A 23,584-nucleotide genomic window follows, 5' to 3' on the forward strand; every position below is an offset into this window, starting at 1 on the left:
ACGAAATCACGCCAACAGTCGCAACCGATGTGCAGTTGGTGTTGAGAGACGGAAAAAAAACGCGCGAACGTGCGTCGTTCGACGAATTTGTTCTGTCCGGCGGTGGCGCAAGTGGCTCGTTCACCTTGCAGCGAAATTTGCGACCTTCCCAGCGAACGGCTAACGGTCCAGTGGCGAGGGAAATCTTAACTGGTCCTGGGCACGCCCCCTCCCTCCCTTCAACGACAATCGCTGACCGTCCTGCTAAAGCACGGCCAGACAGCCATCGCGACCAACCAGGGCATGGTGTGAGGCCTTCATCCAGCAGTGGATCGACAAAGGTTCATACATTCTCATTATTTTATCAAGGGAAGCGGCACGGGGTTGGTGCTACCGTCGTCACACTCATTATCAACGGGAGAAGCCACCTCTAGGAACCTTGGCGACCACCTTGGCCCTGTCCTTGTTTGCCACTGGTGCTGCCGGTGCTGCTGCTGCTACCATGGGGAAACTGCCGGCTGTTCCGCTGGTGTCGGGCGTTGTGCGTGTGTGCGTGTACGTATGTGTACACGTGTTTGTGGGGAGCAGCGGTTAATGCCGCTGCGCTTCGAACCCGATTCCCACTCACCCCCAACACCGGTGCTGATTATCTGCACCGGTCCTGGGCCTTCCCTAGGTCGACTCAGCCTCAAATGAGTACCTGGTGCGGTGTGCAAACATCGCCACTCAGGAGACAAAGGCGGCCGGGCGTGGTGCTGGCCACCCACCCCCTCGTGTGCCACAGTGCCGGCCTTCATAGGTGCTCGCTGTCGACACTTGCCCCAAAAGTACGTTGAGGCTACACGGGGAATATTTGTCTTTATATATTCGTATGTAGGTAAAATTCCTGCGCCCGTGCGATCGTGCCCTTTACCTCAGCGTGTTTGTTTATTCTCGCCTGGTATTTGTGTTTTTTTTTCTTTGTTCGAATGCTGTGGAAACTCTTTAAGTTTAAGTCAAGCCGAAAAAAAGCAAAGCGTTTATTAAACTGACTGAACCATAGTAAGAGGCACAAAAAATGTCACGCCATGCATGATTTGTGAAAGGTGCATGTATGCAGGATTCCGTGCTTGGCCTGCATTACATTTCCCTCTCTTGGCCTAGTTTCACGTTTTTCTGTGTGACCCCCATTCAAAGGAGAAAAAGACAAAGCGCTATAAATTCACCGGCCTGGTGGCTCAGCCCGAGAGCGAGCGGCTTGCAAGTCCGAGTTCAAACCCTGGTTTGCGGGGGGGGGGTTGACTCGGCCCATCATCTTCATAGGGTAGATAAGCACGAGAACTACTGTGTGGGCAAATGTGATCAGACCTGTTTTGTTATTCTTTAAAGAGAAATGTGATGCAAGTGCAGAGTGTGCCGAATATATATTTTTTTATAGGACCCTCCTGGAAAAAAAAACACCTTGGTACTTTGCGAGGCTAATCAATAGCTGAGTAATGGCTATTATCAAGTATTATGATTGATAGCATAAAACTGCAGAAAAGCTATAGAAAATTTCACCTCGTAATTCCAACGTAGAAAACGTGCACCCTTAGCAGTTGGAGTTTGTTCAGCTCACCTGCAGCCCAAATGCGGGATTTCATGTCTGTGTCGCGCGACTCCCAAACGCCAATTGGTGACATTTGCGCCGCGAGCTGATTGCCGGTAACGACAGCGACCGGCTGCCAGTTTCATTTGAGGTTCATCGGCGTCCTGCGCAGCGTTTCTCCTGGCACCGGCATCGTCGGCCACCATCTATCCAGGGCTGGCTGAAGGTTCTCACGGCTCACGCGAGACCCACGCCCACCTCTGCCAGCGCCCACCTCTACACCACCGCGCAGCCCCTAATTCCGCTCACAAAGAGCGGTACGTGACAGATGGCTATGGCATTTAACTTAGTTTTTGTTTGCAAATTTAGTTTTTTATCCACGTCTCTTTATTGGTCCCCTCTCAAGCCCTCCCTCCCTCCCTCTCGACGACGCCACGGGAAGTTTTTTCTCCGCCGCGCGATAATCCCTCGCTCGCTCTCCGCCCGTCGCACATCTTCTCGCGTTGCAGACGCCAGAGTAGCGCTCGTTACGGTTCAATTTGCCGTGGGGGCGCGGACGTGCCCCCCCATCAATCCCCCTCCGCCCCCCTCGCCCCCCACCACTCTTAGCCGCCCCCCCCTCCCCCCCCCCACCGCCAGCCCCATCTCAAGCTCCCTGCCGCTCATGCCGTGTTCCGTGATGCATCTGATTATCCCGCACGTCGTATTTCTCGCGGATTCGTCCTGCCCGACCCCCCCCCTTCCCCGCCCCTCACTGCGTGGCGGGTAAAGAGCGATAAACATTTGTGTGTTTTCATTATGTAAATGGGCTTAACATATGCCTGTGTGTGGCCTGGAGCGGCCGGGTAATGGGTGAGCTTTGCCTCTTCTTCACCCTCCTCCCCCTCCTGCCGCTTTCTCTCTCTCGCACTCTCTCCCATCTCCCTCCCTCGCTCGCTCGCTCGCTCTCTGGCTCCCAAGCCTCTCGGCTGTTGCTTGTTTGCGCGTCCCCTTCCCCCCCCCCCCCCCCCCGTCCCATCTGTCTCGTCCCGGTGCTTTGTTGTGCCACCTCTTCCTCACACCTGTCACCCTCGCGCGCACACCGCAGCAACCGCAGCAACCGCAGCAACCGCAGCAGCAGTAGCCTCGCTCCGGTTCCTGCCCCAACGCTCGCCACTCCCCGCGTTCCTCCTCCCCCCGAACTCTTCCCGCTGCCAGACTTTGATGGGCCCGCCCCGAGCGGACGTACCGTGGAGGAGAAGAGCTTCGTGGATCATCGGATTTCTCCAGGAAGAATAACGATTCTGATTAAGCCGAAATTGTAAATCCTTCTTCAGCGGCGTTTTTCATGTTGTTGTTGTTATTGTTGTTGGTACAAAGCCAGTGTTTTGCCCCGCTGCACAGGTGTATGACCCGCGCCAGCGAATAAACGAGAGCTGGCCGCGGTTGTTGTTGTTGTCTGCTTGCGCCGCTCTGTTCAATCGCTAATCGTCTCTTCTCTTTCACACTTTGTTCCCGTTCCACACGGTTATTTCCAGATCCAGAAGAATCAGGGTTCATTAATGGTAAGGATCTCGATGCCATGTTGTACATTCCTTGTGTGTGTGTGTGTTGCTTTATATATACAAAAAAAAAAGGAAATAAATAATGAAATTTAAAAATCTCAATTTCCCACACCCGTTGGCGATTCGTTAGCATGCCTGAATGCCCAGCCTTAAACGGGCGAGCGTTTCTGGGAGGAATTGCATGGCGGTTACAGTTTTATTGAACAACGGGGTGTTACGCCCAGAAGTGATCATTACGTCTCTGCTAAATGGGGCGCGGGTTTCATACTCCGGGGTAAAAAATGTGCGGGGATGAAATTTTGATTAATTCTGCTGATTGGATTTTACACTATCCCAGCTCTGTAATCTTTAATGATGTCACCACGCAGCCACTAAATCCTGTTCATTGATCGTTTTATATTCTGTTTTTGTAACCTGGCCCTCTCTCCCGTCGTCCGCCCTGATGTTTTATTTTTATGCCTCTATTCCGCAGCCGTTGCAGCTGCTGCAATGCATTGTGGTTGAGGTGAGTCTGCGTGCCGGTAACCCACCGGTGTTTGCCACCGGTAACCCGCCGGTATTTACCGACTCCGCACAAACACCGCCCGGGCGGTTCCCTCATCGCCGCCGCACGGAGCGTTACACAAAACTCTGGGCACGATCAAAACGCTGCATTTTTTGTTACCGCAAAGAAATTCGACTTTTCTGCGCAAGCCCCCTCGCCGCGTCCTGGCGAAAATGAACTAACTCGCCGCCTACGTGGGGTTACGCGTACTCCCAATTAAAGTAAAATCTCGCGCTTGAAGCAAGCGCGGCGAAGCGCCGGGTCACGATCGCGGGGAACCGACGGACGGACGGACGGATGGACGGACGGTTGGGCGGTCGGACGGACGGTCGTTCGCTGCCCCAGCGGCGGGCTTGAAATTAAGCCGGTGGGTCGGCCGGCGAGGGTTTTAACGGCCGCTCGCCGAGCTGTAAAGAAGATGCGCCGCGCCGCGTGTTTGCGCGGAAGCGCCCCGGCACGCGGCCGATCGGGGGCTCGGCATCCGTCGCTAACGGTGGGCGGTGCGCGCTCGCCCCCGTGGCTGCGGGCCATTTTCGAGTTGACAAGCAGTATTTTGAGGTCAGACAGTCCATTAAGAAACAGTTAATGAAGAGAGCACAGGAAGGCTCGGGCGGGAGAAGGGAGAGAGAGAGAGAGAGATGGGGTGGGGGGGGGCTGAGGGGTGGGGTTGGGGGGGAGCGAATGAGCGAGAAAAGAAATACGTTTCCTTTCACCCCGGCCCCTGCTTAATGACGCTGGGAGAACGTGATGGATGGCCACGTGTTTTTGCCGCAACATCGCTCTTTGGCGGAGTTTTGTGTCTGAAATGCGGGGTGCGCGATCGCGCGCTAGCCCAGCAACGTCGGGGCCCCTCGTACAGGACAAATGCGGGGGGGGAGGGGGGGGGTTCATATAAATCATCGCTCTCGGACTTGGTGTGCACGCTCGTACGCACGCACGCACACACGCAGCGGTAGCAGTCATAAATAACGTACAGCCACATGTCAAGCCACTGCTGGATGAAGGCCTTCCACACGCCGAGCGGGTCGTAGGAGTTGTTGGACCATACTTCACCACGCTGGTCGGCGTGAGTTGGCGAAGAGGAGGGCCCCCGTGACTGCAAGGATTCATATTCTTGGGGTTTTTTCGGTAAAGTCACAGTGTAGGTAAAAAATTCTAATTAATAAAAGTAAAAAAAACGTCGTGATTTTTATTTTATTTTTATTTTATTAATTTTTATCTTTTACCTACGTGACTTTACCGAAAAAACCCAAGAAGAGGAGGGCCCCCGTACGATCGTGATGTAACTCGCCACTGATGTTATTAGTGGTTAGGAATCACACTGAGGTTTCTGGCTTCGTGGCGACGTAATGAGGAGTGTTACACGGCCTCGGTCAGAATGGGTCCCATCGCACGCAGTCAGAGGAGATCTGAACCTCGTTCGACGCCACACTGATCTGGTCAGTTTTTATTGTTTAGTAAATTTGATTTGATGTTGGCATTAATACATTGCGATTGACAGATCGTGCTCACTGTCAAACCCTGTTAACTAACAACCGAAAAGGAAAGTTGATCAAAACACTTTCAAAGATGGTCCAATCATTTGGTCAGGATGTAATCCAATCGATTTGAACTGAACATCTTTAAGATGAATGCTGATCCAAACATACATTGTCTCATAATTAATATTCTATTTTGCACTCACTTGCAGATGTTTAACAAGAAACGCAGCAGTCGATAGATCATAACTGGTGACGATGATTGTGATGATGAAACACACATAGGGAGTAGCGGTGGTGAGCACGCTGCGCTATGAACCTGGCAACCTGAGTTCTATTCCTGGTTAAGACCAACGTTAACAGCCGGTATTCTCTGCAGTGGTGTTTCTGCGCCCCTCTCTTCGCCAACCCTCGCTGACCAATGTGATGAAGTGTGGTCACACAACCCCCGTGACGACACCGTGCGTGGAGGCCTTCATCCAGCAGTGGATTGACGAAGCGGCCGTCGGTTATTTCAGTGTAAACACAAACGATGCGATTGTGTTCATTTTTTTGTCCTTCCCCCGCACCTCCGATTAGCGCGGTCGGCTTACGTATGGTGCGAAAGAAGTTCAACGTACGTGCGTACAGACACGGATCGGGTGCCCCGTGAGCTCCGCGACAGCTCTAGTAGTTTGTGCACGGCACTACATTCCCGGTGACCTGGGTTCAGCTGCTGTCCTCGGCGGAAACTGGTTTCCGAACTTCCACCGAGCCTTCCTTAGGTCAGCTCCGCCCGGACGCGGTTACGTTGTGCGATGCACCAACAACAAACCGCGGAGAGACGAAGGCGCATTGCTCCGGCCTGAATAGACGCTCGCTTCCAGAGTCTAATAGGGGTAAGTGGGGGCACCTTTGTCTCTCTTCTGCATCTCTGCCGAAGAAGGTTGCGGGTTCCGTCTCTCTGACGAAAGCGGCCGTGGGGGGCAAGAGCCGCCGCTTGCTCGCGTGAGCGTTTCCTGAACGGCGCGCGGTGCCGAGCGCGCGACGTCATACAGCGGGGATCGTATGCTTTGGGCACCGCCGAGAAGTCCATTCCTGGGAATTGACACGACTTATATGCCTCTCTCCGCCGGGCCCGCCGTTGAAGCCGGGCATAACCCCGCATCGACGGCACCGCGGCCTGCGTCTCGGCGTCTGGTCTGGCGTCGTCTAAAAACGAGGACAGGAGGAGCGCGTGCGCGCTACGTGCGTTGAAGGCAAAAAGGTGGAGCCCTGCACTTGCTTGCTCGTACCATTGTTGACGGAAATGGCATCCGCTAGAGGGTGTTTTTGCCTACACTTCCATGCTTGCCAGATATTTTGGAAGAGCCGGGAGTACGCACAAATTACTCCACCGCTTGTAACCGACTTCCTGATGGCCTTGGCTGTGGTGTGTAGCCGATGAATGTGGTAGATTTAAGAAATTTGCTGATTGTTTCAACGACTTCACCGGGAGATCAGATGCAACCGGCAACTTTCGGGATCTGCAAGTCCTCCCGCGCGAGCCGTTATGCCGAGGCAGCCACCTAATCGACGTGAGCGGAACATGGTTAGGTGCGCGCTTCGATGTGAAGGATGGGGGGGCCTAATTTCTCGACGAATATTTGACATTTCGCAGGGAAACCAAAGTTAGGTGGCAAATTACTTCTTTTGCACCGTACGTAGCCAACCGTGCTAAACGGAGGTGCGGGGGAAGGACAACAAACTAAACACGAAAAAGCAGTTAGAAAGAAATGAGTTTTCAATCTAGATTGTGCATAGCTCCAGTGCCTTCCTAATATCTAAAGGAAGAGTATTCCAGATGGCCGCAGAAGCGCATCCGAAAGTGCGTAATGACGTGAGCGTCTTTGTTCGATGGGCCAGCCAAAAGCCGCTGCGAGTTTGACCTAGCAGGCAAGAGAGGTGGTGCTGGATGGGGTGCCATGGTGGCGAGATGTTAATGACCTCGCCTAGTATGCAGGAGGTCGTGGGTTCTATCCTGACCCTGACAATGCCTGTATATCTGGGGAATGTGTGTGTCTCTCCCCGTGGTCGTGTGGATTTTTCTCTAGGTCCTTTGAATTTTCTCTCCACGTTTAGAATCAACGTGCGTTTAGAGTATGTTTGGCTGCTCTAAACTTCCGCATGATAAGGCACTTCGTTGAGCTGTCATTTGTGGCCAGGTCACTTCTGAAAGAGAACCATACAGCTCAGTGGGCCTTACTTGGTAAAGGAAAAAATGTTTAGTCTTAGTTTAGTAGTTTTCGCGGCGTGGCGGCTCCGGGAATATTTTAAAATATTTTCCGGGCAGCGGCCGATCTACACATCGGATTCCAGCGTTCTCGCCGTTAACCCCACGGCAGCATCCACGCGTCCGCTCGCCGCGCACGTGTAGCTGCGGTACAGGCATATAAAACCACTGCCCCCGCCGCCCCACCAGATTAAAAGAACGAAAATCCATGACTGCTCCCTCCTCGGGCCTGGCGCCCGCCCACGTGCTGCACGGCGGATAAACTCTCGACAACTCGCGACTTGTTTCTGCGAGCGCCCGCGGTGGCTGCGACGGCGGCGGCCCTGCGAATGGCACCCGCGAGAGTCGCGGAGGCTCAGATTGTTTGATTATTTATGGAGCGGGGGGGGGGAGGCCCTGCCCGTGCCGTGCTGTCCGACCGCTCTCTGTCCCGGGGCTAGAGAGGCGATCGACCGCTGCGGGGACGAATGACCGCTATCGGCGAGAGGAGCCGAGCGGCTGGGGAGCAGTTTCCCCTCCACACCGTTTTCCAGGGGAGCCACCGTAATTAAAGCTAGCGCGGAGAAATACGGAGCCTGCCACCCTGGACGTGTAAACAGCGATGGCTTTTAGCGTTGTGTTGGCCAGAGTGACAATCGGGAAGGGACGGTTTATTTCTGTTTTTTTGTCAGCGCTGCCGTGGTGGTTTATACGTAGTCCCGACGCTCACGCGTTGATGGGGTTAGTGGATCGTGCCGAGATCGAGTGCGTACGCGAGTGCCTGTGTGAGTGCCTTTGTTGGGGAGCGGTAGTTGTAGCGGTTAGCGCGTTGCGCTACGAACCCGGCGACCCGAGTTAGATTCCCGCTCATGGCCAACACCAGTGACGATTATTTGTACCAGTTCTGGGCCTCCCCGAGGTCGACTTAGCCTTAAAATTAGTACCTTGTGCGGTGTGTATACATCGCCACTGGGGGAGACAAAGGCGGCCGGGCGTGGTGCTGACCACCCACCCCCTCGTGTGCCGTGCCGGCCTTCATAGGTGCTACTCGCTAACAGCACTTGCCCCAACAGTCTGTTAAGGCTACACGGGGGGATCTTTGCCTTTAATGGCCTTTGTAGGCGCTTGGTGACAGCACTTTCGACAAAAGTCCATAAGGTTACACGGGGGATCCTTGTTGTTCAGCCTGCCTATGTGGGGGTGTGTGCGCGTATGCCTCATGAGCTGATCGCGGCAGACTATGTAGGCTGCACCGTGGATGTTTGAGTTTGATTTTGTATGTGTATCCACGTATGTATATATGTGTATGTGCACGTGTGTTAGAGCGTATTTAAAATCTGTATGTGTGTGTTTGAGTGGAGAGCGGTGGCACAGCAGTTAGCGCACTTGCACAACAAACCCGGGTGACCTGATGACCCGAGTTTAACTCTCACCCGCAGCGAAGATCGCAGTCGAGCGATATATTTCTGAACCTGTCCTTCGTGACCCCCCCCCCCCCGCCCCCCCAAACCTTTTCCCGAACCCGCACCCGACCGGCGCGACAGATTTTTGGTCGAGCAGCTCCCACGTCTTGACGCGGCGCTGGAAGGCCCTCGCCTAGCAGTGGATCGACGAGTGGCGGCGGGTTGCGACGGGGCGTTCGTTCGTCGTCGGCAGTGACGATGTTTGTTTATCCGCCGCAGCGTCGAGGAGCGCGAGCCCCTCCGCTCCGCCGGCCTCATTGGCCATGCTTCTCACGCCTGACGCGTGTTAATAATTTAGCTGACGCCATTAAAGTGCCAAATAAAAAGAGCAACATTGAGGCCACCTTTATCTAATTCCCCGGGAATCCGCGCGTCGGTCACATAACGATTTCCTGTTTAATGGAGCGACGGGAAACGTGCGTGGCTCGTTAACGCGCTTAAGTAAGTGAACGGGGCTCGGCCTGGGAGCTGGAGTCGGTGGATCACCCGGGGATGGGAAGCCTTCGTGCGTCTCCATGCCTCCGAGCCTCCCGTCTGCCGAGCGGTGAGGCGGCGCCTCGAGGTGCGGGGGGGGGGAGGGGTGACGCTTGGCGAGGCTCAGTACAGCAACTGGGTTTCTCCGAGCACTGAATCGATCTCCTGGACACGCGTGAAAAATGAGCTTTATAGCTATTCGGGTTCTTCCGGTATGTATGAATATTCCCATTCGGATCTGGTGGCCAGGCGAAGGCAGCTCGGCGTAGAGAATTACGCCGAGAGGCAAGAGAGAGACGGAGGAACACGCGGACGAGGGAACGGCCGCGAGTTAGGGACCCCGTGGAATAGCGCCGTGGTGCTTGGGCAGGGAAAACGGCGCTGCCGAGACAGCGGCGTGGAACCGGACGCGGCCCACAGCGACGTTCGCCGTTACCATGAGGGCCGCTCGTCGTCCGCTACGGGCACGACGGCCCCCGTCGATGCCCTCGCAACTCCGATTGATCAATCGATCGATCGACTGACCTGGGCACGACACGGCGCTAGAAGGCACGACGGCCGGCAGTCGAGGCCAACAGCAGAGTGTACAGCCGAAGGAGGGAATGGCTCTGGGGTAGGGACAGGACGGAAGGCGTCCGCCCCAGAGATGGAGCGATAAATGAATAGATTAGGCTCGTCTGGCGACAGCAAGATGAGCTTTCGCATCGCAAGGGCCTCGAAGAATGGCAACTGCTCCAGCAGTGGATCGACCCTGGCTGCTGCTTATGATCATAAACTTGTTGCTTAACCACGACGGCAGTGCCCCCCCCCCCCTTCACCTCCGCTGTTGCCATGAGCACTTGCTCGGTAACAAATACGCACTGTAGTGGGTTAACGTTTCAGGCATTGGCTCCTTGTCAGCCAGGGGAGGGAGGGAGGAAAGAGTCTGGGCGGGGGGGGGGTGCAGATGGGTCTCATCCACAGCAGCCTCTCCTCTCCATGACACCAATGCCCCCCACGAGTCTGCCCATCGTCCCCGCGCGCGTTTGAAATTCAACAAACAAAAAATATCGCCCTTTGTGAAAACGCAGCCCCAAAGGCCCGGCATACGCCAAGTGGCCCACAACAAACAACAAACGGCAACTCCTGAAGTTACTTTGCGTGTGCTTGCGTCGGGTTTGTGGGCGAGCGTGCGCGTGTCGCCGCTCACGCTCAGCATGTGACACTACTGCCCCGATCGGTGCCCCCCCCCATCCCACCCCCCCGCCGGCCTTCTGCTGTCCTCGTCCTCCTCCATTCTCCTGCGCCCGCCTCCCCACGGATTCCCCTCTCCCGGAGTGTTCACGGCCTAAGTGGTGAGGACTGGCCCCGGTCACCCACTAAAACTCGGGGCGTTTCTCCGTTGTCTGATGACGGTCGCTTTGGCTTGGGATGCGGTGAGAGCTGGGGGGGGGGGGCAGTGCATGGTGGGGGGTTACGAGATGGAAGGGGGGGGGGTTGGATGGAAGGCGGAGGTGGGGGGGATGGTAATTAATAATTAAACGGTTCCGGTTGTAATGGGTTGACCTCGCTGCGCAGATCATTACTCACGCAGCACGGGCCGGCGTCTGTGCGGCGCCCTGAGTCTCGTGCCCCCCCCCCCCCCACGTCGCCACACACCCGCCCCCCACAACGGTGCTGCCCCATGGTCCCCCCAGTGTTGCCCGATGTTATCACTCCCCCCGCTCGCCCCCCCCGCCCCCCCCCCCGCTACCGCGCCATCCCATGCTGTTCAATCCTCTGTCGTTCATTGTCTGCCCCTGTGCTGCCCTATGTTCCCCTCTGTGCCGTCACGTGGGTCTCTCAAGCAGCACTGGCCCATGTTTGTCCCTGCTCCTCTTTGCTGGACTCATATGTGCGCTCACTGCTGCCCCGTGCTACCCCTCCACCTTTTCCTTCACCCTCCCCCATGTCCCAAGATCCCAACTCCATCGCTTTGCCTGCGTTGACCGCCGCGTGCCTCCCAATGTACCCCGTGCTCCCCTTCCCGGTCCGGGGTAGACATCCTATAAGTGGCAGGACCCATTTCACGCATCACAGAATACTCGTCCGATTTTTAGGGAATGCCGTGCCGATGTTTCCGTCACCAAGAACATGGAAATTCGCCGAGATGGTGATGCTGTTTGCGGCCGTTTCATCAAATACATCGAGATGTGAATCAGCCTTGTAGAGTATCGCCTACCTACTTTCTGTGCTGCCTCCTCCCACACGGCTGGAACATCGGCGCATGCCCTTAAGATTTTGGTTGTACCGTCAGCCTCTTGCAGAGTGTTGTTCGTGTAGGAATCTCCTGGTGGTCGCTCGTTGTAGAGATATACCTCTGCAGGCAAACTGCAAAGCACAAGTTTGCTTTCAGTGACATTTCCTAATAAAAAACATTTCTTTTTAATTGTGATAGGGCTTTGTACCAACTTTACTGTTCAATTCGCGTAGTATTTTATGTTAAATAAAATTTTGAAAGCCCTCGTTTAGATAGCAGAGCAATGTGATGCGAACGGGAGTCCTCTCACCAATAACATCCGAGAAGCCAGAAATATTTGTGTAATCGAGTCCTAACTGTGCCGGTTAGCCCCAAATGGTCAAAATCCCATCCACACTTTGCACGTGAAAAAAAATTCTGCTCATTATCACAATTCTGCAAGGCCAGAAGGCCGGGAGGGCAAAATACAACGCGTGCTAGGTTTTCGTCGCCAAGACTGGGATTTGTAATCGATGTGTGGGTTAGGCTGCGGAATGTCGCAAAGGATTGTGTGTTTCCCGACGGAGGCCTGGGCTTAGCTGCTACCTGGAAGCTCAGGCCCCAGGTTTCAACGGTTCCAGTTTACTTCGAACACAGGGACTTTACCGTCTCAGCCATCCCAACCGTCTCTTCAGAGATGCGAATGTTATTTGACAGTGGAGCTACCTTACGCTACGGTGGCAATATCGTGACGAGCGCCACACGTCGCAACTTGGTATCCGATGGGAAAGCGAGACTCGCTAAACGGCGTTTACTGCGAGCGAGGCTCTCGCACGTGCGCGTGTGTGTGCGCGCGCGTGTGTAATTACTGATCTCGTTTCGCTGATAATTGGGAGTGCTAATTGGCAAAGGCAATGACATGTGTGTTTACTAATCACAGCGGAAGCTCCATTTCTTGTGCCTTCGCCGCCTCCTCCTCCTCCTCCACAGCCCGACGTGCCGTGCGGCGTCAGACTCGGCAAATTCCAGCCGTGGGAGATGCTCGCACGATCGCTTGGGGTCTAGGGGGCAGAAGAGTGGTGGTGGGGGAGGGGGGGGGCCGGGGGATGGAATGATGGGTGGGGGTAAAGGGGGGGGGGGTGGGAGTGTTCGCTGCACGCTCGCTAATTGCGCAAAGTAACTACCTCGCCCGCCACGCACCCCTCGCGACGCTGTAAGCGAAATCGAGAAGTCGGGCGCGGAAGGCGCGCGAGCCCCGCAGTGTTGAGGGATTAATGTTCCAATATTTCCGCCGTGCCCTCCCAAGTGTTGCTCGCTTGTTCGTAATGGACGCTATTATCTCCCGAGCAGCTTCGTAACATTCTGCCCCCGTGACGGATAATGGCACGGCCCTGTTTTGCATGGGAAATACCCCCCCCCCCCACACCCCCCCACCATGCTACCGCGAGGCGACGGAAAACGCCTCCGCCTAATGCTGCCTCTTTTAGCGGAGTTGCAGAAATGTAATTTTGACGAAAACAAATGGTTGTACTTTAAATACGTTTTTCCACGATCGATTTAGTCGCCGCCGCTTGATTGATGCGCCACTCTGCTTCCTTCAAACGGCGCACATAGATTTTCCAAAAGACTTTTTTACGTTTTGCCCCGGGGCGCTTTCTGAGCGGTGCACGCGATGATGTATCGCTCGTTTAAGCGGTTTCAGCAGCGCAGAGCCGCATGAGATTGGAACGCTTGTCTTTTGTTAATTACAAAGACATAAAACTCCTCCTGCGCACGCCCTGCAAGAGCGGACAGAGCGCGGGTCAGCAGGGAGAGGACGCGCGGGGTCCCGCATCTAATTCACTCGTCGCTCCGTCGCGGAATAAACGCACGCACGAGCCCACTGGCCGAAGAGCCTTGCAGTTGGTACGATGTGTGCGTGCCTCTCCCATCCCCTTCCCTCCCTCCCTCCCCTCCAACCCTTCCCACCCATGCCACGCGTCACAAAAAAGCTTTGTTCCGCAAAGTTTTTTTTGTTCCGTGGTGACGTGCACATTTTTCAGGTTTCTTTTCTTTCTCCCGACGAGAATTCTCTGCCGTGCTTTTTAAACGCCGCAGCAACGCGACACGGGTACCTAACGCGCGTGGTGAATTGGTCATGGGGTGGAGGGACGTGGGAACGATGGCGCACGCTGCGATCTGGATTAGATACCTGGCGACGGATGAGATCGTTGGCGAGTGTTATCCGAACCAGGCCTCGCACCTCCGCTAGGTCGGCTCCGCCTTAAATGAGTACTTGGTGCGATGCGCGACGATTATCACCAGGGAGATGAAGACGGCCGTGCGTGGTGCTGGCAATGCCACTCGCTCTTGTGACCTGCCCGGCCTTAATAGGTGCTCGCTAGCAGCACTTGCCACAGCAGCTTGTTAAAGGCAACACGGTGGGATCTTTGCCCTTGTGCGTGTGTTGCCCACACATTCACGATTCGCGGTGTTCTGGGCCTTTAGTTGTGCGACGCAGTGGTGATTTGCGCAGCATCTAAATGCGATTGCATCTCAGGGTGCTGGACGGAAACAGCGGGAATATTTGTTTTCTCGAGAGAAAGAGGGAAGGTCTTAAGCATGGACGTTGAACAGGGGGGAGCTGGAGTCAACAGCATGGACCGGTGGGGGAAAGGGAGTTGGGAGTTCCAGTCTATGGGAGCAGCACAGGAGAATGAGCAAATTCCCACCGAGTGTTTAATTTTTCTGCACCGCTAACGAATGTCTTTGTCTTTTCTTCATTCCCCCCCCCTCCACCACCAACCGTGACCCCCCCCCACCCTCCCCGCCCCCCACAAACCAGAACCCTCCCACGCTACCGGCGGGACAGTTCTGCGCCCCCTTCGAGCACTTCATCACGCAGTGGTGAGTGAGCCCTTCGCGCCGTGGGGAGGTGATGTTGATCTTCCTCCGAGAATCATTTTCGCCCCCCCCCCCTCCTCCTCCTCCTCGTTTCCTCTCCCTCTACTGCTCCTCATCTTGTTCCGCCTCCCTGCGTCCTCTTCATTTCCCTCATCGCTAACGCCAGCCACGCAAGGTGTGATGACGCGTCGATCCGCCGATTCAAGAAACTGGCCTACCGCCTAGCGATGTACGCAGTGCAGGAGGGTGGTGCCAGTCCCAGTCTCCCTTCCCGGCCGCGTTTCCAGTGTTGCCCAGTAAGCCAGCAGTGGAGATCATTCTCATCATTACCGGACAACGTTCAAGCCAGTGCCGAAGGAAGCCTCCCAAAGCCACCGCCATCTCGAGTGATATTGCGGCGTGATAATCCACCGAGCAAGTGCAGCTTCACACAAACCATCGTCGGCCTATGATGAAACCACTGCTGGATGACGACCGTCCCATGCCACGGGCACCTCTCACCGTGTGGCATTGCGACGCAGCAGTCCACCTCGCTCTCCAGCACACGAGCCGAATCCATCGCTCAGTCTCCACCGCGGAGGTCCCCTTTCGCGCGCCCCCTCATTTGGTCGCTGCCCCACGGGCAGCCTGGGCCACCGTCCGACGTGACGGCGGCGGTAGCCCTGGATCGAACTATAATTATTAATAATAATAGCAGTCGGTGGTGGCTACGGACGCCTGTAACCCAGCAGCACTGCACTGTGGAGGCGAGCGTTTGGTGATGAAACTCCCTTCTCGTAAGCGGTGTCCGGGAGCTGCCCATAGCCTGGCTCGGCAGGAGAAGGCGGCACATCAAACGTGAACCCCCCACCTGTTTCAATCTGTATGGGATACGGAGCATTGCCCCCCCCCCCCACCTTCTCCCGCGATTGGGTTTACTCCTGGCGCTCCGTTTTCCTCCCACGTGCACACACTCATTAATTAGCCGATAACACCTCAATATATGGAGGACCGCAGAGCTTGGGAGGGGGGGGGTTGAATTTGACGGGGGCTCATTGCGTGGCTTCCTTTCCCGCTCGTCATTGGGTCATGCCTTTGAGCGGGCGAGTGCCGTGCGGCGTGCTACAAGTCAAATGCTTTATTATTATTATTATTGTTGTTGTTGAGTAAAGAGACCTAGTTCGTAATACATCCACAATCCACTCTCCAACACACCGGTGGGCTGAAGTAGTAACTCATGGGCACGTTCTGTTTACGTGGCAAACCTTACTGGCTGTGTCGGGTGGTGGAGGGCTACGACACATTCATACTCAGGCGATCTAACCCAAAAACCTTGATCATGAATAATATTGGTCGCCTTAGGTGTTAAACAGTTTGAACCAGGTTTCTGAAAAGTACGTACAAACACAAACGCGCTGGATGGCGCGAAGCTTTGACAGTACGACCCCTTCCGCTGAACCTCCACTTGGCCGCTGCGGCACTTTCTACGCCGTACCACGTGGAGGCTCGAGAGAGTCCCAGGTGCCTGCCGTGTGATTGTTGCAAATATTTCTATTACGAGCCGTCGAAGATCATTCACGCTCTTCAGTAAAAAAAAAACGTAATCGTATAATCAATAAGCTGCCAACGTTTCAACCGCGCACGTCTGAACCGCCGTTTAATTAGCAGCCCTCGATAACGGCCGATATATATACACCCGTATGGGCAGCCCTCTACGTCGTCGCGACAACAACAGCAGCAGCAACAACAACGATAACGACATAAAGAGCGCGGAAAGATTTGAGCAAATGCGCTGCGAGGCAAAATAAATATGAAGCGGATCCGTGTGGGTGGGGGGGTTGACAGCGCACGCCACGCGAGGGGGGGGTCACGCGGCGGAGGGAGAGGCGCCGGGCTGCGTCGCTCTCTCCGTCGGCAACGTGTGGCCCCCCCTTCCCCCCCCCCCCCCCGGGGAGTCTCATAAATTGTCGCCAAGTACTGAGAAAGTGTAAATTTCCGAATCAGTGCTTAATAGCGACGCTTCCCCCCCAGAGAGCGAGTGCCGAATCAAAGCTTCTAATCTTCACCGCGGAACTTGGCGGGTCCGGCACACGCCGCACTCCCACTAATTGGGGACATTTTTATTATTTAAAAAAAATATTTTAACCAACTACCGCTCCCTCCCCTCTCTCCTCTCTCCTACTTTCCCCTCCCACTTCCCGCTCCCTATCCCCCATCATCCTCCTCCTCCGCCGTTTCTCCACGTACCGCCACCCTCCACCACCCCCTCCTACCGCCCACGCCCCCCCCACCTCCCCCCCCCCCCATTTTTAAATTATTTTATCGTGGAATAATTTAGCGCGAGGAGCCCGACGCCGCTGACAGCCCCGGTGTTGGGCGCTGTCAGGCGCTCGCGCGCGCGCGCTAACCCCTTCGCTTTGCCCTCTGCCCCCCCTCGCGATTCGCGGCATCTGAGCGGAGGCTGTCAGTTATTAAGTGTCGTTTGTCATTACTGGCGCGGCGCAGTGAGAACCCTCGCCTGGGGCTAATGACTATTCATTTGTGACATTCATTTTCACGCCGACGGCCTCGGGTGTGAGCGCGCAGAGGAGGGAGGAGAGAGCAAGGGAAGGGAGCAAGGGAGGGAGCGAGCGAGCGAGCGTCTGTCGCCCCTGCTTTGCTCCAAATGCTATCCCGGCCAATTTTTGCACGGGGGGAAGGGGGGGGCGTGCATCGTGCGGTACGGTGGGGGGCTTCCCTCCTCACACCCTCTGCCCCCCTCTCTTATGCCCCAGCCTGGCCCCCCACTCTTGACTGTCGTCTGCCCGCGCCGCCCCCACATCCACCATATCCCTCCTCCACGCCTCGTTCTGCACATCTTAGCCTCGTGCTTAGTCTTGCTGCTTCCCCCGCACCTCCGATTAGCGCAGTTGGCTTCGTACGGTGCGAAAGAAGTTCAACATACCATACATATATTTACAGAGTCGGGGGGGGGGGGGGTGTCCCGGCCATGCTGACTTGAGCACGGGCGATCAAAGCGTGATTCCTGGTTTTGTTTGTGGACGTCGTCCGTGAAAGTGGAGCGTACGTGCGTGTCACCTCCGATCGCCCTGCACTCTCTCTCTACCCCTCCCATACTTCCCTTGCCCCCCACTCGCCCACACCCCCAGCTGTACCCCATGCTACTAATGCTCCTGTGCCCCCCCCCCCGCCCCACACTCCCAGTCCCCCCACACTACCCATGCTCATGTGCACCCCGGCACCAGCCGTTGTTGCTCCCCATGCTGCCACTGTCGTGTAAAGTTACCGCCGCCATCGTCTCGGCAACGTGTGTGTCTTTGTCGTTTGTGTTAACGTGTGTGTGTGTGTGCGTGCGTGTGTTCACGTTTGTGTTGTCTTGTGCCACAGCATGAGGAAGTTGCCAACCGAGAGGCCGGCACCAGAGGATCTCATGGTAAGGCCCAACAACACATTGTGTTCCCGTTGTCGTCTTACCCCAAATGAGTCCCGATTGTGGCCACCTGTATCACGTCAAAAGACGAAACATCCGTTCGGATCTCGCGTATCTAGCGGCGCGCCCAACCCTCTGTGCGAGAGAAGGGCCCACGGGAGCGGATGTCATAGAGCTACCTCCGAGAACCCTTCCAAGTGACCTCGAGTGCACACAGTAGGGAGCAGCGCTTCCTCGCCCGCTCCGCCTACGAGAGGAATAGCGGTCAAGCCGATATTGGTGACCGCGACGAGACCTCCACCTCGCTGCTGCCACTGAGAAACCCGGCGGCTGAAACCTGGATTCGAACCCAGGATGCCGGCTCATCGCTTTGCCACCACCGCCCCAAATAAACCTTAATAAAAAAATACAGCCCCCCACACCCCCTTCTCCATCACCTCCCCCCCCTCGCCCCCAACCATGCCCACGCCTTCCCCACCCCCGCCAGTGCCGTGCCCCCCCCTCACCCCAACAGCAACAACATCATCATCATCATCCCACAATTTCAAATCGACCCCCGATTGTACCCAACGCTTACGCCAGCCGCCAGAGCGCCGCTCGTTTGTGCGTTTAATCACCGCTTTAGAACAAAACAACAACGACGGTTTAAAGTGCAGAATCTGCAATAATGGCAATTGCTAAATTATCAGCACAAAGAAGAAAAGCGCAAAAGCTCATCTCCGTTATGGTTTAATACTTTCGCTAATGCCCGGTGCAAAATAGACCTTTGCAAAAATCTGCTTGAGTGTGACGGGTGGAGTTTAGTGGGGGGGGGGGGGGCGGGGGGGGGGCGTTTTTGCGCAGCGCAAAGTCGGACGAACGGGACGGACGATTGCGAAAGCCGAGGTAGAGCAGAGGTCACGAGCAGGCGGTGCGGAGGGGGGCGTCATGTTGCTGGGGGAGAGGGTGGGGAGAGGGAAGGGGGGGCAGATGTTTGTGCGTGGATTGTTTCAGCTAGAGATGCGATTATCCCGAGAGGAGAAATTCGTGGGTGTTTTTTTTTGTTTCCCGGAAGAGAGATGTTGGTGTAGATTAAGTCAAATAACCCCCAATGAATGGTGAAGTATGGTCAAACAACCCCTATGACTGGCAGGGCATGGGGAAGTATTTATCCAGCTGTGAATTGATAAATGTGGGCGGTTTTTGATTGTGTTTTTGCGCAGTGTGTGTGTGTGGTGGTTAGCTCACTGAACTATGCACCTGCCTACCAGAATTCCATTCCCAATCACGGCTAACATCAGTGGCGAGCGATGAATCCGAACCGGCACCCTCCCCACCTTCACCGACCTGCATTGATCAGTGTGGCGGCGAAGTATGGTCAAACAACAACCTCCCCCACCCCCCCCCCCCCCACCATGAACCACACATCATCATGAGAATCATGGATTTACAAAGGCACTATACACTATTACTGTTCTATCTTGATTTGGAGCTTTCGTGACTGCAGGAATCCATACTCTTTGGTTCTTTCGGTAAAGGCACTTAGGTATATTTATACAAATTATTTTCGTCGCAGGGATAATCGCGCGTCTTTATTTGGGGACGTGATGTTCGTGTGCGCCGTTCGGGTGGAAGGGGGGAAATTCGCGTGGATTATTCGGCGCAGGGATGTGTAGACGTGTTTCGTTTAGGGAGATACGTTTTAAATGACTCAGCCCGTGATATATTTGTGAGGATTCTTCAGGGCCCAGTGATTTGCGCGAATCCTGCGGGGGTCTCGGCTCGATTTCAATGGCCCGTGTGCGCGCGTACTTGCTTGCTTGCCTGCCTGCGCGTGTGTGTCCCCTAGGTTGACTCGGCCTCAAACGAGTACAGTGCCTGGTGCGGTGTGTAAACATTGCCACTCGGGAGACAAAGGCGGCCGGGCGTGGTGCTGGCCACCCACCCCATCGTTTGCCGTTCCGACCTTCATAGGTGCTACTCGCGAACAGCACTTGCCCCAACAATTATTTAAGGCTATACGGGGGATCTTTGTCTTCGTGTTTGCGCGTGACGCACGCGCGTCGTATCTGCGAAAGGCTCTCCCGGAGAATTCTGCAATCCCAATCATTCCTGCGCTCACGCGGCAGCCAGCCAGCGAGCCTCCCCCTCCCCCCGATCTGCCCCCCATTCCCCCCTCCCCCCTCCACACCCCCCCTCCCCCCTCCACACCCCCCCCTCCACACCCCCCCTCCCCCCTCCACACCCCCCCTCCCCCCTCCACACCCCCCCCCTCCCCCCTCCACACCCCCCTCCCCCCTCCACACCCCCCCTCCCCCCTCCACACCCCCCCTCCCCCCCCTCCACACCCCCCCTCCCCCCTCCACACCCCCCCTCCCTCCTCCACACCCCCCCTCCCCCCTCCACACCCCTCCTCCACACCCCCCCCCTCCACACCCCCCCCCTCCACACCCCCCCCTCCCCCCTCCACACCCCCCCCCTCCACACCCCCCCCTCCACACCCCCCCTCCCCCCTCCACACCCCCCCCTCACTCTCCCCCAGCTCCGAGGGAGCACCGAGCGGTCTGATCGAGCCGCGTGTGCACACAGCGAGCGAGCTGCGTGCGGGTTTGCGCGCACGCGGCTCAGAGAAAGCGGCCGCTGCCGCTGCTGCTCCCTCTAAACGACTTCAATCGCGTCGCGTTTAGCTGCCGCTCTGCGGGGGCTCGCTGGGGGGGGGGGGCACTGGGGGAGGGGACGGGAGGAGGAGGGGGGGATTACGCGCCTTGACACCCGTGGACCGTGGGCGGAGTGCGCTCTTTAGTGCCCAAGTGTTTATCAAAATGGACCTCAAAGGAGCTTAAACGAAGAGAGAGGGGGGGTGGAGGGGGATTGGTGGGTGGCGGTGGTGGTGGGTGGGTGTGGGGGCAGCACGATTTAAAAACCTCGACTATTGGACATTGAAGCGGCGGCATTTAAGGAATGACGCAATTAAGGAAGGAAGGCAAATGGGTTGTTCCGGAGATTTTTTTTTTAAGCAGGCGCGCCTTCAATTAAGGTTATTGCTTTTAATTATTAATTCACGTGTAATTAAGGCTGGCTGCGAGGGCTTTTTTTTGTCGGTTCTGACTGCTCCGCTGTGTCCCATTGGTCGTGTAGGCACAGGTGCGGTGCAGGCAATTACTTGAGATTTGTTTACAAATCGGCGCGTGCTGTAAGGCTCTTAAGGAGGGGGAAAAAAATAAAACGAAGATAAAAACTGAGCGGGACTTGATGGCTTTTCCTCGCAAGGTCTCCCTCGGCCGTTTGTTGTGTCGGGCGCAGTGTGGGATGTGTTGGGGGGGGGGGTTCTCTCGCTCTCACTCGGATTCATTACCCCGCGACGCGGCAAAAAGCACTCCGTGTTTACAGAGAGCAGTTTTTAATCACCTCTCAATATGCAATTCACTTGTTGTGATACACGGAATTCGGAGAGAGAATGTTCGGCGGGCACATACGCATGCGCGTTGAACTTCTTTCGCGTCGTACTTGGCCAAACGTGCTTATCGGAGGCGCGGAATCGATCAACCCCCAGTGCTTCCTGTGTACAACTTTACACATTTATGCCACGGCAAAGCAAATAAATTCAGTGAATAATAATATCACGTAACTGTGTTTACTGCAAGCAGACGCGGTAACCTACATCTCCAACAGAGACCGCTTGTCAGTGAGAGCCATCGCCGGTGTTCATGTGCGATAACCACAGGACAGGATGCCCTCTTGCAAGGAGTTTCATAAATAGGTGGCGGCATTGTGGGTAAGGACACGAGCGACACTACGATCCCGACGACCTGGGAGTTGAATTCCTGGATCTGGCCTACGGCTCCTCTCGGCCGGCTTAGCCTGAAACGGGCGCCTGCTCCGTGAACGTCATTAGCTGGGGAGACAAAGGCAGCCAAGCGTGTGCGTTGCGCTGGCCGTGTTACCACTCCCCTGGTGCCAGGCCAGCCTTAATAGGTGCACGTCAACAGCGATTGGCTCGGCTGCCAATGAGGCTTGCACGGAGATCTATGCCTCCGTGTGTTACGTAAAGCGAGCATAAAGATTTTTTGATTGTTGAGAAGAGGGATTAACGTTTCAGTTTATAGGCCTCTTTAATGCATGTCAGCCAGCCAAGACGTGCACTACTTCCTCTCCAATTGGTGGGAAACAATTTAACTCTCCTTCGTTAACCTGTGCTTGGACGCCAGCCTCAAATGTATTTACGCGCACGCAGAGACACGCACCTTGCAGACGCGGACACTACACGCAGACACACAGACGCCAACAGGCACACACACGTAGATACACTCGTAGACACACAGATAATACACACGTACTCGGTTACGCAGGCACAGAAAGACACACGCACGCACACGCAGACAATACACACCTGCCGATGCACAGACTGTAGGGGCAAGTGTTGTTAGCGAGCACCTAGCACAGCACACGAGGGGGCGGGTGGCCATCACGATGGCTGGACGCCTTTGTCTCCCCAGTGGCGATGTTTACACACCACACCAGGTACTTATTTGAGGCTGAGTCGACCTAGGGGACACATAGATAAGACAAAGATCCCCCATATAGCCTTAACAGACTGTAGAGGCAAGTGCTGTTAGCGAGCACCTGGCCATTGACCTAGGGGAGGCCTAAGACCGGTCCAGATAATCGTCACCAATGTGTTTGCCGTGAACGTGAATCGAACTCGGGTCGCCGCGTTCATAGCGCAGTGCACTGATCGCTGCGCCACCGCTCCCCGCGCGCTGACACGCACATCAAAGATAAATGCAAAGACCCCCCCCCCCCCCCTATATAGCCTTTACAAGATTGTTGGGACAAGTGCTGTTAGCGAGCACCTAAGTGTGTGTGCGCGTGTGCCGGCACGGATGCGCACGTGTCTACGTGTCGGCGCGAGCCCGTGCGCATTTCCTTCTCTCACCCGTTGTGACTCGGCGTGCGTCTAAAATTGAGCCAAAGCGACGGCGAGGAGAGCGGCGGCGGCGACGACGCGGCCACGGCAAAACCCGCGACATCCATCACCGCAAAGTGTACAGCGCGAATTGAGCTCCGCCACAGCCATTGGCAGGCTGTCTCGTTAAGAGCGGAGGGTTGGAGGTAATGAATAGAAAGTGAAGGGGGAAGAAAAAAAATTGGTCGGAGGGTGGTGATGGGGGGAGGGGGGGGACATTTACGGACAATTACATTCCATCCCAACTGCGCGAAGTAAACACAATTACCGTGAAAGAGACGCACATTAACAGTCTGAATAATTGATCCGGGAACGGTTCCGCGCATTGATTTCCCTCCAGCGCTCGCGGAGAAAGTATAAAACCCGCGCTCGGAAATTCGCTAAATTCACTCCGCTTGACTCTGCCGGTCGCCCTCCCCCCTCGCCGCTCACCGCCGATCACCGCCACTCACCGCTCACCACCACTCACCGCCACTCACCGCTCATCACCGCTCACCACTCACCGCCGCTCACGGCCACTCACTGCCGCTCACCACCACTCCCCACCGCTCACCGCCGCTCGCGCGTTCAGTTGTTGCAATGCCACTCACCGTTCCCACAGCAAAAAAAAAATAGACAATCATCTCATCGCACGGCTCGGCACCCATTAGCGGATTAACCTTTTTGTAGAGCGTTCACGTTTGGGTTCAGGTCAGTCGGTTGCTTTCCCGCCAGGGAGTATACGTGTAAATGATATAATCAGCTACGGTCTATCCACCGCTGGATAGACCGTCAATGCTATCGCGCCCCTCCACTCTCGCACAACAACCGATCTCACCTCGCACCGTCACTCATAATCGTGATTATTGTTTTTTTCACCCAGGAAAACCTC

The 23,584-nt window shown here is 55.8% G+C and overlaps 1 protein-coding gene across 3 annotated transcripts in view; it reads left to right on the forward strand.

Moving 5' to 3' along the window:
• Nucleotides 1-23,584, forward strand: part of MAP2K5 (mitogen-activated protein kinase kinase 5) — a 119,878-nt gene that overhangs the window by 85,208 nt on the left and 11,086 nt on the right. For 2 of the 3 annotated variants that reach the window (XM_061558346.1, XM_061558348.1), the window contains 4 exons: nt 3,064-3,090; nt 3,563-3,595; nt 14,301-14,362; nt 17,726-17,771. In XM_061558346.1, coding sequence (XP_061414330.1) covers nt 3,064-3,090; nt 3,563-3,595; nt 14,301-14,362; nt 17,726-17,771 — 168 coding nt within the window. The remainder of the gene's footprint in view (nt 1-3,063; nt 3,091-3,562; nt 3,596-14,300; nt 14,363-17,725; nt 17,772-23,584) is intronic. The other variant, XM_061558347.1, reaches the window with a different exon arrangement.

Source organism: Lethenteron reissneri, chromosome 24, assembly GCF_015708825.2.
Source record: "Lethenteron reissneri isolate LAM-NWPU_2019-01 chromosome 24, ASM1570882v1, whole genome shotgun sequence".
NCBI classification, from domain to species: Eukaryota; Metazoa; Chordata; class Hyperoartia; order Petromyzontiformes; family Petromyzontidae; genus Lethenteron; species Lethenteron reissneri.